The following is an 18,095-nucleotide window of genomic DNA, read 5'->3' as shown; positions in this document are numbered from 1 at the left end:
GCAGGCTGCAGACTGTGTCCCGCAGGGCTCCAGAGCCCTCACCAGGCCGCTCATGGTCCAGGCTCAGCCTCGAGGCAGTGGCGAACCTCTACCCCATCCCTGCCTCCACGACCTAATGGCGGTGGCGGTGGTCTCCGTGGGTCGCAGTGCGTGGGACACGGCCCCTGATTTGGGCAGCCTGAGGGCCGGTTGGGTCCTGGGCGCCTGGCTCCCTCAGGGATGACGGCTGGGCGGGGTCTGGGGACCTGGCACCGAGGGTGCCGCCAGCTGAGATCTGCCTCCTCAGCCAGGCTAGGCACTGGCGGGAGGACCCGGGCTGGGTGCTGGACCAGCACTCCTGGGCAGGGTGACCGGCCCGCGCAGGGACCCCTCCTCTTAACGGGGCCTGGACCTTGGAGGGCGAAAGTTGAACCTTGGGATCTTGCCCCTTCTTGTCAGAACAGAGACTAACATTTGTTTGGTGGACGTTTACAGCAGCATCATGACCTGACCTCAAGAGCAAAGGATCTGACACCAAGAAGCTTCCAACAACTAACCCTGCCCCTCCCTCACCTTTCCTGTAAAAGGGCTTTGCTCAAAGCTTTCGGGAAGTTCAGGGTTTTTAAGGCAAGAGCCGCCCGTCTCCTTGCAGGGCCCTGCTATAAACCTTTGTCCGCTCCAAACTGCGACGTTTCAGTATTGTTTGGCCTCACTGTGTGTCAGGCACACGGACTTGAGTTCGCTAACAATATCAGTGTTTTGTTTGTAGGGATTTGAACCAAGTCTTTTACGTCTTTCCTTTTAGGTGGTTGATTATATCCTCCCACCCTTGGTCTCCTTGGTTCAAAGCGGGAATGGTAAGTGTGACCACATCAGTGAGAATTCCATCAGTTACACATTCTGTTTTCATTCTATCTCCATGTGGTCACGTTCTTGGCATTTTGTTTTCTTTCAAGTGGAGTGGAGACTCTTCAGCTTGCGGCTGCTCTCAGAAACCACATCTCTGCTCGTGAACCAGGAGGTTGGTGATGGCAAGAAGGAGGCGAATGTCGACTCTGACAGCAGTCTTCTGGCTCTCATTAGAGATGTCTTACTTCCCCAGTAAGTCCCATGCACTGCACTCAGGTAGAGAAGTGTAGGGTGCCCAGGATGCTTCTGGCAAACGAGGTCCAATGATGGGCTCGGGGTCGCAGGGACCTTATATTTTTGTCCGGGGGCTTATGCGCTTGCTGTAAAAGAGGTCTAGAAAGAGAGGCAGTAACTACTATGCTGTATAGGATGCAGGAGAATCTCAGTCCATCTTCAAAAACATCCATTTAGAACTTTATCTGTTTTCTACAGGGGACATGACTGGAGTTTTGCAGGTTTAAAAATGTTTGTGGCCAGAGGGATAAGGTTTATTATTCAAGGTCCACATGACAAGACTCCTGAACATAAAATTGGGACTTTTCCTGGACCTACTCAGAAATAATAGAGATGGAAAGAAATCTTCCTTTCCTCCCCTCCAAACTCTTGGAATGGAAATTAAGTTGAGTTAAAAACAGAATATTTTTTGCGGGGGAGGGATGGTGGCAGAACAGTTAATGAGTATTAATGAAGAGAAGGGGAGTATTTTTTTCCTTTTACTCCATTGCTCACATAGCACACACACAATAGAGTGACTGCTAAGAGCACCCAATGCAAATATGTTAAGCTCTAAAATGGCACCTTATAATTCAGACAACACTGTAAATTTTATCAAAGAAAAAAGTTGAAGTTAAAAAAATTGAAGCTTAAAAGTGCATGCCACATATCACTATTAAATAAATTTTTTATAAAATTAAACAAATGTTGGAAAGCGCGTCAGGCATTAAAGCGTGTGCCTGATCCTGCTTCCTCAGGGCCTGGCCTGCAGTCTGAGTCAGTTCAGCAAGTTTTCAAGGATGGCAGCTCCACCAGATGCTCCCCGGTATTTGTTAAACTTCTCAAGATCTGTTCTTATTAAAAAGCCTTTTTTTTTTTTTTGCACAATATAGAAACCAGACCTAATTATATTCCGAAGAGCTCGACCACTCCTTGTTGGCTTAGGAAGGTATATTTTATGAAGTGTGTAGCCAGCGTGTGACAACCCTTCTCCCAGCTGAGGGAGCCTGTCTTGACTGACGGGAGCTTGACCTGTGATGGCTTGATTTACAAGCTAGCCCCTTGGTTCTTTTTGCCTCCCGTGCTTCTGCAGTTGGCTTCAGGGAGACTCCTGGTAATACATACAGTAAGAATACTTTTGATACTCAAAGTAAGGAAATGATTATCTATATGAAAAACAATTAAACTTTGTCATGTGGAGCTTTCTCAGTGATAAACTATCAATGAATATATTTTTGGTTGCATTTGTTATATATGCGTGTGTGCATTGTGTGGTTTGTACTTAATGTGGGTAGATATAAGATTCCAATCTTGTTTCATGGGATTAATTAATGCTATCAGTGCCATCTTATCTGCTACCCGACGACTTGTACTGAAGCATTTTTCAGGACCTGAGATGTCCCCCAAGAGGGACAGGATTACCTCCAGCAAGACTTCTCAGTTTAACAATAGTTTGTTAACACCGGTGCACATTTGAAATAAAATCTCATCGTTTCTAAAGTCTGCCCACTTATGGGACAGTCTGTAGTATAAAAATTATTGAATCTATAATTTTAGTGCTCCTATTTTATTCATTTGAGCTATCATAAATAATATGTATTTCCTTTAATGGGCATCTTTACCTTTTCCAGAGATGAGGAATTAAAGAGGAAAACACAAATGTAAACCACATGGCAACTCAAGAACAAATGTAATGTAGATGAGCTCAGGTTTTGATTAGGCAATTTGAAATGCACTTTGGATAATGTTATGGGATTTATTGGGATGTGGTGTGGAATGTTTTCAAACCTTGTGTACTGATTCTGATGTGAAGTGCAGGTCTTGGCTCTGCATTTAATTCTTTAAGCCTCAGTTTCCTCATCTATAAAATGAGGATAATAGTACCTAATTTAGAAGATTCAGAAATGAGGATTAAATGGGATACTTCTTGTAAAGCACTTAGTACAGTGTGTGGGACATAGTACGTTCTTTGTTTTACTGTTTATTTATTTTTGGATGCGTTGGGTCTTAGTTGCGGCATGCGAGATCGTCGTTGAGACATGCGGGAATCTTTCGTTGTGGTGTGCGGGCTTCTCTGTCGTTGTGGCGTGCGGGTTGTTTTTTTCTCTTCTCTAGTTGTGGCATGCGGGCTCCAGGGCGCGTGGGCTCTCTAGTTGAGGAGCGCAAGCTCAATAGTTGTGTTGCGTGGGCTTAGTTGCTCCGCAGCACGTGGGATCTTAGTTCCCTGACCAGGGATCGAACCCACATGCCCTGCATTGTAAGGCAGATTCTTTACCACTAGACCACCAGGGAAATCCCCCATAGTACGTTCTTGACAAATATGTAGCACCACTACTGTTATTATTGGGAACATTGTAATCCCTCCTATTAAACTTTAAAATGAAGATTGTAATGGTACAGTGATAGTAATACTACATACTTCATAGAAGTGGCCATTAAATAGATGCTGATGGCTGTGCCCACCTGGCATATATAGTAAGGGCTCAATAAATATTATGTAAAAAATGTAAAAAAATGAAATACAAATGATGAATTCATTTAATTTTGATACTAGAAAACTAGAAACCTTGACAAGGAATTTGGTCTTTCAAGATAGCTCTTGGTAATTAATGAGTTTAGAAATGCTCATAATGGAAAATTCATGTTCTTCAATGAGTATGTGCATATAATGGCTTAAGGATAATGAAGTTTCTAGAGTTTATGGGAGCTATATAAAACCTGCTTCAATGTGCAAATAGACATATTAACGTAGATCCTTTTAATTTTGTTAAAAGTTTTAATCCTTTTTTGACCTTAAATAATACTTTGGGTAAAGCCAAGGTGACAATCTTTTCAAACTTTTCACCTGTAAGTGTTGTATTAGTTAAGACGATTTCTTTTTTTTTAATAAATTTATTTATTTTATTTATTTATTTTTGGCTGAGTTGGGTCTTTATTGCTGCACGTGGCTTTCTCTAGTTGCGGCGAGCGGGGGCTTCTCTTTGTTGCGGTGCGCAGGCTTCTCATCGCGGTGGCTTCTCTTGTTGCAGAGCACGGGCTCTAGGTGCACGGGCTTCAGTAGTTGCAGCATGCAGGCTCAGTAATTGTGGCTCATGAGCTCTAGAGTGCAGGCTCAGTAGTTGTGGCACACGGGCTTAGTTGCTCCGCGGCATGTGGGATCTTCCCGGACCAGGGCTCGAATCCGTGTTCCCTGCATTGGCAGGCGTATTCCCAACCACTGCGCCACCAGGGAAGCCCCAGTTAAGACGATTTTATTTGCAAACAGTAATACTTAACTGAGACTAATTTGCAAAGTAATTATTTGCTCACATAACGAAGATGTCAGAGACTTGTGCTGGTGTCAAATATAGCTGGATTCAGGGGTTTAAATTACGTCTACAGTACTGTGTGTATGTCTCTTTCTTACCATCTCTTCTCTGCCTACATCTATGTGGCTTTGTTCTCAAAGAGGCTCTTTCTACTTGGTGGTTAAGTGGCTCCTGGTTGATGATTCTAGCGAAAAGAGTGGGTGTCTTTTCTAATGGCTGTTACAAAATTTTCAGGGAGCACAATAATTTAATCTTGTTAAATACCATGTAATACCTCTGTTCCAGGTGCTTTTCAGAACTGTGGTGTGATATGAATGAAAATTCAGTTGTAAGAATAAATATCATATTAAAATAAGTATTAGTTATGGTTCTCAGAGAAACAGAACAAATAGGATATATATATATATATATATATATATATATATATAGAGAGAGAGAGAGAGAGAGAGAGAGAGAGAGAGAGAGAGAGAGAGAGAGAGAGAGGGAGGGAGGGAGGGAGGGAGATTGAGATTTATTATAAGGAATTGGCTCACATGATTATGGAGGCCAAGAAGTCTTAAGATCTGCAGTGTGCAGGCAGGGACCCAGGAGAGCCAATGGTATATTTCCAGTTTGAGTCTGAAGGCCTGAGAACGAGGAGAGCTGAGGGTATACTTACCAGTACCAGTCTGAAAGCTGACAGGCTGGAGACCCAAGAAGAGTTGATGTTTCCATTCAAGACCAAAGGCAGCAAAAGACCCATGTCCCAGCTCAAGGAAGTGGGGCAGGAGGAGTTCCTTCTTACTCAGTCTTTTTGTTCTATTTTGGTCTTCAGTGGATTAGATGAGGCCCACCCACAGTAGGGAGGGCAATCTGCTTTACTCTGTCTACTGACTCAAACGTTAATCTCATCCAGAAATACTCTCACTGACACACCCAGAATGTTTGGTGACACACCAGTAATCAAACGTTGGTGGCCTGTGGCCCAGTCAAGTTGACGCGTCACCCCATCTACCCTAGATAACGTGAGTGAATGGCTTACTATATAAATTGTGAATATCAAAGAACTGTTACCCCTTCTCACTGTGCATGCTTTGCTTTCTAAAGAGATGGTTTAGTTACAAGCATTTGTTTAGTGCCTTTTGTATGTGGAGGATTATGTAATAACCACATATAGAGAGATGGTATTTGAGTTAGACTTTGAAACCTGGGTATGATTGGATGGAAGAGGCGTGGCTACCCCAGGCAGGAATGGGGTAAGCAGAGGTGTGGAAGTGGCAGAGTGGTGGGCAGTAAGCAGACCAGCTTATTTCTAGCAGAAATCTGCATGTGAGAGTTCTGTGAAATAAGCTTGGGAGAAAAGTTTTCTCTCTTCATCAGCCCGTTCATTCACTGATACTAATTGTATCCATCTTATTTCATAGGCATATTTCTAATAATGACTAAGATAGGCACAGCCTCTGCCTTTGTGGAATGGATTGTCTGGTAGAGCCAGGTAGTTCATAAATTAATCATTTTTTTTAACCGTAGAAGTTTGTAAGTCATAAATGTTTAAGTATAAATTAAATAAATATCAAAGCTACCGGCTTAAAACAACAGAAATGTATTCTCTCACAGTTTAGGAGGCTGGAAGTCTGACATCAAGGTGTCAGCAGGGTTAGTTCATTTTTGAGACTCTGAGGGTGAATCCGCGTATCTCTGCCAGCTTCTGGTGGCTTCTGGGCATCCTGGGTTTATGGCAGCATCTCTCCAGTCTGTGTCTGTCTTCACATGGCCTTCTCCCCTGTGTGTCTGCCTCACATTCGCCTCTGCTTCTCTCTTGTAAGGACATCACATTCACAGGGGGTCAGCACTTGGACATATCTTTTGGGGGCCATCATTCATCCCAGTATACAGATGCAGGACCAAAGTCACTGTTTCTGTGCTGCCTCACGTTCTTTTAGGTGCCCGAAATTCTTTTCACGTGGCCCCTCCATCTTCAAGTCCACAGTGGTTTGTCAAATGCCCTTCATGCTTGCCATTACTCTGACTTCCTCTTTGGCCACCAGCTTGAGAAAACCATATGCTTATTGAAGCTGGTGGTAGTGTTCATTGGTAATGTGGATCTTGTGATTAGAATGTATTTGTATTCAAATCTTGGCCCTGCCATTGACTTGGTGTGTGTGCCCTCTCTTCCTCCTTCCCCTTCCTGCTTTCCATTTCTCCTCCTTTCTTCAAGATAGTTGAAATGCCAGGAACGTAACTGCTATCTGTATGGTTAATGAGGAAAAGTTTTTTTCTGGGAAGAAAGATAAACCACATATACTCAGAAAATTGCCGTGACTTTTTCCAGCAAAGAGATCAGATTTAACTTTAAAGGTTCATGCAGAAGAGAAGAAGCAATATTTAATGGAACTTAAGCCCAGAGTGACCTTATTAATTAAAATCAGCATCTCTCAGAAGTTTTATATCAAAGTCATTATCAGTGAGATCTTAACATTGAAAGTAGTCCTCTGCTGACTGTTGGAACTTTTTCTTCTGACACTTGTTACATAAGGGGAGAGCATTGCTCTTTCAGTATTTAGCTATAAACAGGACTAGATCCTCCACTCAGGAAACACATCACTACTCTTGGGGAAGAGGAGATTCTAATATTCCTACAAATGTAAATAATGTAATTTGAACTACCTTGTGTGATTGTTCACAGGAGGTTTAAAACCCTCTCTCTGCTCTCCTCTCCCTCCTTTCTCCCATTTATCATATAAATGATATATCAAGTGACTTCTGTGTGCCGGGAACTCAGAATACAGGGGTGAGAAAGATTGAATCCTTGCCCCTCGGTGTTCTTACGGTATATTGGGTGAGACAAAGCAGTAAATAAATATATAAGGTGATTTCAGTTAATTGTGAGTGCTCTGAAGAAAAAACAGAAAATGGTGTAAGTAGGTAGAGAATGACACCTGCCGTATCAGTAAACAAAGGATGTGGCCATCAAGCCCTCAGCCACTGCCACCACCCCAGACTCTGCACCCTGGGGGGATTCAGGATGGAGAAAAGCAGGACACTGGCCCCAGATAGCTAAGGTGCATATCAAAGGAATGATTTCAATCAGCCCGACTCTTGGATCTTCCCATACAGAGAAAAGCGCTAGATTCATTCACTTGAGGTGCCTGGTTTTTCTTTAATTGACAGTAATCTTTTGATGTTCCGACTACCTGCCTGGTTTTTGTTGCAAAGACTCCTGTATATCCTGGCTCCTCCCTTACTTCTCTGGAGTAGTACCTCAGATCGACCTGAGAGGCTGCCTCTCAGGCTTAAGTCCTCAACAAGTCTGCCAAATAAAACAATCCTCAACTTTTAGGTTACACTTTTGTTTTTTAAATCGACAAAGGGAAATGGAGGGAGGGTCTATTTTATTTTATTTCAATAGCATAGTCAGGGAAGACTTTATGCCAGGCAGCAAGCCGTGGGGAAAAAATGCGCTGAGCAATTTGCCTTTGATAGACTGGAACCACTTTGCGAACATGTTTTGTTCTGTTTTCATATTTTTCTTTAGCTTTGAGTGTCTCGTATTGAAAAGAGATCACGCTGATATAAATGTGTTTACAGTGTTTTTATGACAGTAGGACATTCAGCATTTCTCTCCTGGGGCAAGTGAGTACTGTCTTTTTTTTTTTTTTTTTTACAATTCTCTTGTGACCTGTACAATCATCAGGGCCATAATGACTTCATAAATTATTAAGGCTTTGTTTTTTAAAATCTCAGAAAGGACTGTATCCTTGACAACTTAGAATTGTATTTCCTTTTAGAAATCTGAATTTATAAATGGATTTTATTAGTTGCAACACACTGTAGAGTTGATGTCTCTGAAATAATATCCAGCAAAAGTCATGAGTTTCACTACCTGATTTCTGTGTTGGTGGCTCAGAGGACATCCAGATGTTTCTGTATTGCATCTTTGTCTCCCTTAACTACAAGTATTCTATGTTAAAATAGGCATGAACTTGACCATCTTTGATGGGAAACAGAATATATAGGAGTATTTCATTTTTGGCCATTCCTTAGATAAGGTTTTTTTTTTTTGCAGATAATATTTAATTAAATATTTTTGCACCAAAAGAAAGTTCTTTTTACTTAATCTTTTTATGTTTTGAGTGTGTACCTAAATCAGTGCATTTAGGTGGAGTGATTTTTCCTCTTTTGGGGGCACAACCTATGGGAATCTGAATTGGGATAATTTGGTAGTTAGAGTAAAGGTAAAGGTACTTTCATCCTTCTGAATCAGAATAATTCCAGTGCTCCAGTTCTTTGGATAATATTTTGTAAACCTTAAGTGTTGCTTTAGTGAAGTCATTGTTTGGTTGTTGTTTTTTAGCCTTTCAGGCCTTCATAATGAAAATTTGCTGTTGATTCTATCGAAGAAGCCCAGACATTAGAGCTTACCACCTGAAATTATATTTAATACTTATTTTGAAGTCTTACTTATCTTTCTCTCACTTAAAAAATATAATATATATATGTATGTATATATGTATCTTCCCACCATTTGTTTATTTCTCCATCTACTATGTATCCATGTAACTACTGATATGCCTAAGTATCTATGCATCCATGCAAGACAATAGAGTGTCACGTAGAACTTAGGTCACATAAAAACACAAGATTGGAAAGTCTCAAGATATCAACTATTTATTTGATTTATGCCCTCTCTCAGTTCATAAAATTTTGGAGTTGACTCAAGATATCACCTAGTACAAATTTTGGAAGAACCTGTACAGAAAATGCCCAAAAGAGTAGGCTATCTTCCCCTTTCTCATAGCAGTCCAGGGAAAGTCCGCAACTTTCTCCAAAGGTAGATTTCACCTCCATGCTTTTGCTGTTTGGCAGCCTTCTCTTTATCTAGCCCCACACATCTCCTTCCTTTAAACTCTTTAAGCCTGGAATCCACCTTGCACTGTTACAAATGCATTTTAACATAATGCCTTCCTCATAGCTTCCTTTGCTCAGAAACCTTGAAACCTTTAGGTTGCAGAAGATAACATTAATAGTTCTCACCCCGCCATTCAAGACTCTCAGTGTTTTGCCTCTTGCCTACCGTTTTATGTTAACATCTGCCTTCTCCACTATATGGTTTCTCCATTCCTGGTGAGATTTACTTAGTACTTTCTGAAATTTCCTCCTTGGAACCTGTGTCTTCCTCCTACCCCCAGACATCGTACTGTGAATATCTGTATCTATACTTATATAACACTCTTTTATTGACTGTCTTGTGATCTCCTTACCTATACCTACATTTATAAATGTTTTAAAATCATTAAACAATTCCTGGTTAGTAAATGTGTAGGATTTTCCCTGTATTTCACTATTATATGTACTGCTACAAAGACCATTTTTAGGGCTACATCTTTGGGTGCATACTGATTTCCTTTTGTTGAATCTCTAGATGTGGAACCACTGTGTTGAAAATTAAATACATGTTAAGGGCATTTGACATGTTTTGACAATGTTTTTTTTGAAGATGACAAACGGTGTATACTACCACTTCTGTTTATGAAACTGCCTGTTTTTCTGTACTCCTAGTAGCTTCAGCTTGTATTCCTTCAGATAGTCATGATGCTGACAATTTTCTCCCCATATTTGTTGGCCATTTATATTCTTCTTAGGTGGATTTTATACATTTTTTTTTTTTTTTAAGTGGGATGGTTGTTGGTTTGCAAATAGCTCTTTATATATTAAGAATGTATAGGGCTTCCCTTGTGGCACAGTGGTTGAGAGTCCACCTGCCAATGCAGGGGACACGGGTTCATGCCCCGGTCTGGGAAGATCCCACATGCCGTGGAGCAGCTAGGCCCGTGAGCCATGGCCGCAGAGCCTACGTGTCCGGAGCCTGTGCTCCGCAACAGGAGAGGCCACAACAGTGAGAGGTCTGCGTACCGCGCAAAAAAAAAAAAAGAATGTATAAAATATACCAATATTCTGCAAATAAATTTTCCTGCATTTGATTTGTTTATGGTGGTTTTGCCACTGAGAAACATTTACTACTTAAAAACTTTAAAACTGTGAATACTTTTTGGATTCATTTCTCTTTGTTGTCATGCTATAGAGGCCTTCTCACCTAAGAATATGTGAATATTTACTCATTTTAGTATTTCAACAAAGTTAAAATTTGTACTTGAATTTTTAATTTATTGATGATACCTTTTCTTAAGATATGGCCTGACCATTCTGTCTCCCTTTCTGTGATGACTCTTGTCCAATGTTGGGTCACCTTTCTTTCCTTTTAATTTGTGTGTCCATTCTTGATCCCACGCTACACTTAAAAATTCTAGTAGTTTTGTAAAGTACTTTAGCTTTTCTTTTAGCAGGTTCTTCCTCATTGTATTTGTCCTTAAAATTCCTTGGATATCCTGGAATCACTCTTTCCTCCCAAATTCTCAGAGTACACTCCATTGACATGTGAAATGTGAGTTTAGGGTTTAATTCCAGCAGAGTGGACCTTTTTATGATATGGTGCCTCCCCTTTCCCTCAGTGAAATAGGCACTTCTTTCCATGTGGCCAGTTCTTTGGTCACACCCCCAGAATAACTCCTCACAATAATCAGAGTTATTTAGGTAGCCTGTTTCAGTGTTCTGCCAGCCTACCTGCTTGACACTGGTTACTCCAGGCACTTGACAAGGTAGGGAAGAGTCTGTCCCTCGGATCCCTGAATATGTGATTTTTAGCACTTTTCTCTCCTCTTCGATAGAGAATTTAGTACGAATGGCTTTTCTTGCCTGGTTTTCAGCTGTATGGGACCTAGCAAAGATCCCTTATTTGGGGAGGATCCTAGAAGTGGAAGAGAGGGGTGTTGGGACTCTATCTGGACAGCATGCTCTCATGTCGATAGCGATCGCAGTCTCTGGCCGGGCTCAGGGCACTTGGAGGGCTCCTCTCCAGCTCCTGTCCATCCAAGTGGGCCAGCTTCTCACTGGTCACTCTCCTTTATAGCCATATCAGGAGTCTGGGGTTATCTTTTTTTTGTTTTGTTTTCCTGCCAAGTCTTATTCAGAGGAGTGCAAAATATAATTGCTATCAGCTCAGTTGCATTCTCTCTCTTGAGAAAGACAAGCTTAATAAATCACAGCATTCTTTTGGCTAGTTCTTGCTGACCATTAGAAACCTATCTAAAATATGTTCAATATATCAATATTTCTATTCTAAACATATCCGTTATAAAATTTACCCTTCTTTTTCCAAGGGGGGAAAAACATAGTAATATTCTTTGGGAAAATTGTTACGCATTAGGCTGGTACAAGCTTCATCCTTCCCTCCTGTTTCAAGGTGAAATAACCTTCAAACAACCTCAACACATTTGTATTTCAGACAGTAAAAGTTTCATCAGTGTTTTGTTTTTAAATGTAGGTTCTACATATTCTTCAGTCCCTTTAAAAATATTTCATATTTTTCAGTCCTCTTGAGATTGTTTTCTCTATTATATTTCTAACTAATTGTCCATATATTCTCCTCTGCTTTCTATACAAGCATGTGAGTAAGGACGTCCCATGGGCAGCTTTTTAAAATTCATAGTTTTGTGGTCCTTTCCTCAGTGATTCCAGAAAGTCTGGGAGTGGGGACGAGGGGAGCTGGTCATCTGGGGTATGTGAGTGACTCCTAAGAAGCTTCTTACCCCTACTTCTGTTGAAATCCTCTGGCTGACAATTTGCGAATACCAGTCATCAGTGGAAGAGTGCATTCTTCTCTTGTCTCTGACTTTAATGCCTCACTATAAATTCAGCAGTGCCTCAGTTTCCCTGTTAAGGATGTGTGCTGCAAACGCTTAGCTCAGCAGGTGTGGGGTGGTTCAAACCCTGCACATTACGAAGAAACTGGCTCTTGACTCCCTTCTGGGAGAGTCCTTCTGAGCCTTTGGAGTATCCTTCCTGATAAGAGAGTCTGTATCCCTGGGGCCTTGAGCCATGCCAGATAATTCACGCTAACAATGTGAATTAAGGCGGACGGGGCATTGGGCCACACCATATCAGCTTGACCCTCGGAGGGGCTGGAGACAGAGGTTAGCCACACAGGCACTCCACACCTAAGGGACCGACCGCTAATAAAACCCTGGACGCCAAGGCTTCCCTGGCTGGCAGTACTTCACACGTGTTTTCACGCCTTGTTGCTGGGAGGATTAAGCTCTGTCCACACAACTGCACTGGGAGAGGACAGCTAGAAGCTTGTTGCCTGGTCCCTCCTGGACTCTGTACTATGTGCCTTTCACCTTTGCTGATTTTAACCAGTATCCTTTCTCTGTAATAAACCGCAGTCGGGAACATAACAGCTTTTCTGAGTGCTGTGAGTCCGTCTAGCAAATCATTGAACCTAAAGGAGGTCTTGGGTGCCCCCAATTGAGGATGATAAGAGGTTTTTATTTTATAAGACTATTAAGAAAAGGAAAATGCTAAGTTGTTCGTTTTTTAAAAAATTTCGAATTGTATGTTAATTTTACAAATACATTTTTATCACCTCTAAAGATGTTCCTTGATTTTTGTTTTATTCGTATGATAAAATGTCTGGTTTTCCTCAATTTGATTTTTATTTGTTAATATTTTATTTATGAGCGATTGGTATTTTGTCTTTTATCTTTGTCGTACATGGGTGAATCTTTAATTGCTGTAATTTAAAAATATTTCATAAGAAAAATTACTGAAATATGGTACTTCCTGGCTCCTTAAACAGAGTGTTCTACCCAGTTTAACATTTTCTTGACTCACTACCCCCGTTTTGAACATTATGGTGTGTAATGGGCCCTCAGCTCCCATTGGGGGATGAGCGGCTGCTTCCTCTGCGTTAAATGCTCCCTGGACTGCTTTCTGCTAGGAGTTCTTGGGTTTGCTTTCTTTTGTTTTTCCTATGCTTTCAAGCCCCACTTCTTGTAATTCTTGGGTTGTCTTTCTGTAATAGTCCCTCACCTCCCTTTATTGGCTCCTTTTTTAAAGACTGTGGGCTTAGAGGCTGCATAATTAAGCTTGTTATGTAATGATTTCTAAAATGAGAGTAAATAGGCTCTGAGTAAGAGCCTGGGGCCCTCTACTCTAGAGGATAAAACATCTGCTTCATGTCATGGAGTTTTAAATACACATTTTGGATTTTTGGAGATGTTTTGCTCCCTCGTTAGTTGGTTGTTCTGGAGAGTTAAGTCGTAAAGTTGATTGGTTAGTTTGTCCATTTATTCATTCATTCATTTGGTGCTTATTAACTGAGCGTCTACATGGTGTTGTTTACTGGATAGCTGAACCTAAGTAGGTCACACACAGTATACAGGCCAGCTCTGTATCTAGCAAATAACATGAGAGTGCAGTGGAAACTTTTGATGAAGACATTTTGAGTTTTATTCTCTCTGGTAGTACTTTTCATTTCAGGTTCTAAAGTGTTAATAAGAATGCCATTCAGCAAAAAGTTGACATAGCAGATCTGAGACTGCTCTCCTGAGAAAGTCCTGCTTGCAAGGTTGGCCTTGGCTGCCATCTTGGAACTTGGCTCTCAGAGAGCTGCCATTCAGTGTTTAATTGATGAGGGTAGTCCACTGTGCCCAGACTGTTTGTGCAGACAGTATGGTTTATGCTGGATGCCTGCTTTCATTCTGGGAGTCTGGGATTTTTGGTACATGTTAGGTTGCCTATGCGACCAGTCCCACGTGATAAATACCTTGGTCACTTGAGTGTCTAATGGGCCCTTGGGCAGTAACATCACGCACACATGCTGCGTTTTTGTGGCTGGGGGGAGAGTGTGCTCTGTGTGACTGCTCGTGGGAGGGAGAGAGGATAAGAAGGACGTAGAATCTTCCAGTCTCCACCTGTGTCTGTCTCCCTTATGACTCAGCTGTGTGCCCTTGCTGTGCTGCTGTACAAAGTCCGTACTATAAATACAACTGTACGTGAGTCTCATGAGTCCTCTAGAATCCCCGAATGTGAGGGCGGTCCTGCGACACCCAACACAAATGCCTAATGTTTCTGGGCCTCTTACTGTGTGCGCAGCTCAATACTAATCATTTTACCTGCATTGTCTCATTGAATTTTCCCAACATCCCTGCCCTGTGGGGTAGGTCAGTATCATCACCACCATTGGCAAGTGCTGGTCCTATATCTCATACACTTATTTCAGTATCTGTTTTCTTCCACATGTTGAAAACATGGAATATTATTTCTGTTGTTCAGAGGAAACGTTAAGTGACAAAAGCACTGAGTGTTTTCTAATCACGTTGTCATTTCAGGTACGAGCACATCCTCACGGAGCCTGACCCCGTACCAGCATATGCTCTGAAGCTGCTAGTTGCCATGACTGAAGACAACCCAACTTTTACCAGGTACTGTCGCTTCAAATTTTCTTTTCTCTGTTTCTCATCTAGAAAGTAAATTTTCTGTGTTCTGAAAATGTTAAAGATGATGAGATTCTACAAGGCTTATGTTTGAGTTACCAAAGTGGTAAATTTTCATGTTTTATGGTTTGTAGTATCTGTCATCTGTGGTGTATTGGGTCATGTTCTCATATTTTTATTTTTTATTAGAGTTTGCATACTGTGGAATTCATAATGCTTTAAAATGATAAATTCTTTAAAGAGAAAATACTAACACATATACTTTTATTCTTTTTAACATCTTTATTGGAGTACAATTGCTTTACTATGTTGTGTTAGTTTCTGCTCTATAACAAAGAGAATCAGCTATATGTATACATATATCCCCATGTTCCCTCCCTCTTGCATCTCCCTCCTACCCTCCCCATCCCACCCCTCTAGGTGGTCACAAAGCACTGAGCTGATCTCCCTGTGCTATGCGGCTGCTTCCCACTAGCTATCTATTTTACGTTTGGTAGTGTATATATGTCCGTGCCACTCTCTCAATTTGTCACAGATTACCCTTCCCCCTCCCCACATCCTCAAGTCCATTCTCTAGTAGGTCTGTGTCTTTATTCCCGTCTTACCCCTAGGTTCTTCATGACATTTTTTCCCCTTAGATTCCATATATATGTGTTAGCATACGGTATTTGTCTTTCTCTTTCTGACTGACTTCATTTTGTATGATAGGCTCTAGGTCCAACCACCTCATTACAAATAGCACAATTTCGTTTCTTTTTATGGCTGAGTAATATTCCATTGTATATATGTGCCACATCTTCTTTAACCATCCATCCGATGATGGACACTTAAGTTGCTTCCATCTCCTGGCTATTGTAAATAGAGCTGCAATGAACATTGTGGTACATGGTTCTTTTTTTTTTTATTTAACATCTTTATTGAGGTATAATTGCTTTACAATGGTGTGTTAGTTTCTGCTTTATAACAAAGTGAATCAGCTATACATATCCATATATCCCCGTATCTCCTCCCTCTTGTGCCTCCCTACCCCACCCCTCTAGGTGGTCACAAAGCACCGAGCTGATCTCCCTGTGCTATGCGGCTGCTTCCCACTAGCTATCTATTTTACATTTGGTAGTGTATATATGTCAGTGCTACTCTCTCACTTTGTCCCAGCTTACCCTTCCCCCTCCCCGCGTCCTCAAGTCCATTCTCTAGGTCTGTGTCTTTATTCCTGTCCTGCCCCTGGGTTCATCAGAACCTTTTTTTTTTTTTTAGATTCCATATGTATGTGTTAGCATGCGGTATTTGTTTTTCTCTTTCTGACTTACTTCACTCTGTATGACAGACTCTAGGTCTATCCACCTCACTACAAATAACTCGATTTCATTTCTTTTTATGGCTGAGTAATATTCCATTGTATATATGTGCCACGTGTTCTTTATCCATTCATCCGATGATGGGCACTTAGGTTGTTTCCATCTCCTGGCTATTGTAAATAGAGCTGCAATGAACATTTTGGTACATGACTCTTTTTGAATTATGGTATTCTCAGGGTATATGCCCAGTAGTGAGATTGCTGGGTCATATGGTAGTTCTATTTGTAGTTTTTTAAGGAACCTCCATACTGTTCTCCATAGTGGCTGTACCAATTCACATTCCCACCAGCAGTGCAGGAGTGTTCCATTTTCTCCACACCCTCTCCAGCATTTATTGTTTCTAGATATTTTGATGATGGCCATTCTGACTGGTGTGAGGTGATACCTCATTGTAGTTTTGATTTGCATTTCTCTAATATTAATGACGTTGAGCATTCTTTCATGTGTTTGTTGGCAATCTGTATATCTTGTTTGGAGAAATGCCTGTTTAGGTCTGCCCATTTTTGGATTGGGTTGTTTGTTTTTTTTATATTGAGCTGCATGAGCTGCTTGTATATTTTGGAGATTAATCCTTTGTCCGTTGATTTGTTTGCAAATATTTTCTCCCATTCTGAGGGTTGTCTTTTGGTCTTGTTTATGGTTTCCTTTGCTGTGCAAAAGCTTTGAAATTTCATTAGGTCCCATTTGTTTATTTTTGTTTTTATTTCTGTTTCTCTGGGAGGTGGGTCAAAAAGGATCTTGCTGTGATTTATGTCATAGAGTGTTCTGCCTATGTTTTCCTCTGAGTTTTATAGTGTCTGGACTTACATTTAGACTTTAATCCATTTTGAGTTTATTTTCGTATAAATGACTCTACTGCCCAAAACAATCTACAGATTCATTGCAATCCCTATCAAACTACCAATGTCATTTTTCACAGAACTAGAACAAAAAGTTTCACAATTTGTGTGGAAACACAAAAGACCCTGAATAGCCAAATCAATCTTGAGAAAGAAAAACAGATCTGGTGGAATCAGGCTCCCGGACTTCAGACTATACAACAGAGTTATGGTAATCAAGACAGTATGGTGCTGGCACAAAAACAGAAATATAGATCAATGGAACAGGATAGAAAGCCCAGAGATAAACCCATGCACATATGGTCCCCTAATCTATGACAAAGGAGGCAAGAATATACAATGGAGAAAAGACAGCCTCTTCAATAAGTGGTGCTGGGAAAACTGGACAGCTACATGTAAAAGAATGAAATTAGAACACTCCCTAACACCATACACAAAAATAAGCACATATACTTTTAAAAAGTCAGTTCTCGCCTCATTGTACTGAACAATTATTTATTTTTTTCTGAACAATTATTTATTAAATCTCTGTAGTATTTATAGACTATAATTTTTCTGCTTTTTTAAGAATTAATGTTTTTTTAAAAAATAAATTTATTTATTTATTTTTGGCTGCTTTGGGTCTTTGTTCCTGCGTGTGGGCTTTCTCTAGTTGCAGCAAACGGGCTACTCTTTGTTGTGGTGCATGGGCTTCTCATTGTGGTGGCTTCTCTTGTGGAGCACGGGCTCTAGGCACACGGGCTTCAGTAGTTGTGGCACGTGGCCTCAGTAGTTGTGGCTCGTGGGCTCTAGAGTGCAGGCTCAGTAGTTGTGGTGCACAGGCTTCATTGCTCCGTGGCATGTGGGACCTTCCCTGACTAGAGCTTGAACCTGCGTCCCCAGCATTGGCAGGCGGATTCTTAACCTGTGTGCCACCAGTTAAGTCCTTATTATTTATTTATTTTTTTAGTTGACATATTTTCATTGTGTAGTGGAGAGCGTTTTGTCTTTATTGAAGACCCTACCTGTGATGATACCAAATTTTTTCGTGCTAGTTGCCTAGGGTAGCAGCAGCTGCTTCACACTTGCAAAGAACGGTTTGTCAGAGAGCACCCAACTCTGCAGAAAGGCAAGAGAAGAGTTGTTGCTTTCAAACAAGGAGACTAGTTTTGGTTGTATGGATGATGTGTGAGGACC

The 18,095-nt window shown here is 41.1% G+C and overlaps 1 protein-coding gene across 7 annotated transcripts in view; it reads left to right on the top strand.

The window, feature by feature from the left end:
* ULK4 (unc-51 like kinase 4) overlaps nucleotides 1-18,095 on the top strand; it is a 530,371-nt gene that overhangs the window by 186,364 nt on the left and 325,912 nt on the right. For all 7 annotated transcript variants that reach the window (XR_004352053.1, XR_004352054.1, XR_004352055.1 and 4 more), the window contains 3 exons: nucleotides 785-836; nucleotides 936-1,080; nucleotides 14,618-14,710. Coding sequence is in view for 4 of the 7 variants with exons in the window: in XM_032647445.1 (XP_032503336.1) it covers nucleotides 785-836; nucleotides 936-1,080; nucleotides 14,618-14,710 (290 nt within the window). In the remaining 3 variants the exon portion in view is untranslated. The remainder of the gene's footprint in view (nucleotides 1-784; nucleotides 837-935; nucleotides 1,081-14,617; nucleotides 14,711-18,095) is intronic.

This window comes from Phocoena sinus, chromosome 11, assembly GCF_008692025.1.
Source record: "Phocoena sinus isolate mPhoSin1 chromosome 11, mPhoSin1.pri, whole genome shotgun sequence".
Classification (NCBI taxonomy): Eukaryota; Metazoa; Chordata; class Mammalia; order Artiodactyla; family Phocoenidae; genus Phocoena; species Phocoena sinus.
This window is presented reverse-complemented; position numbering and strand designations above follow the sequence as displayed.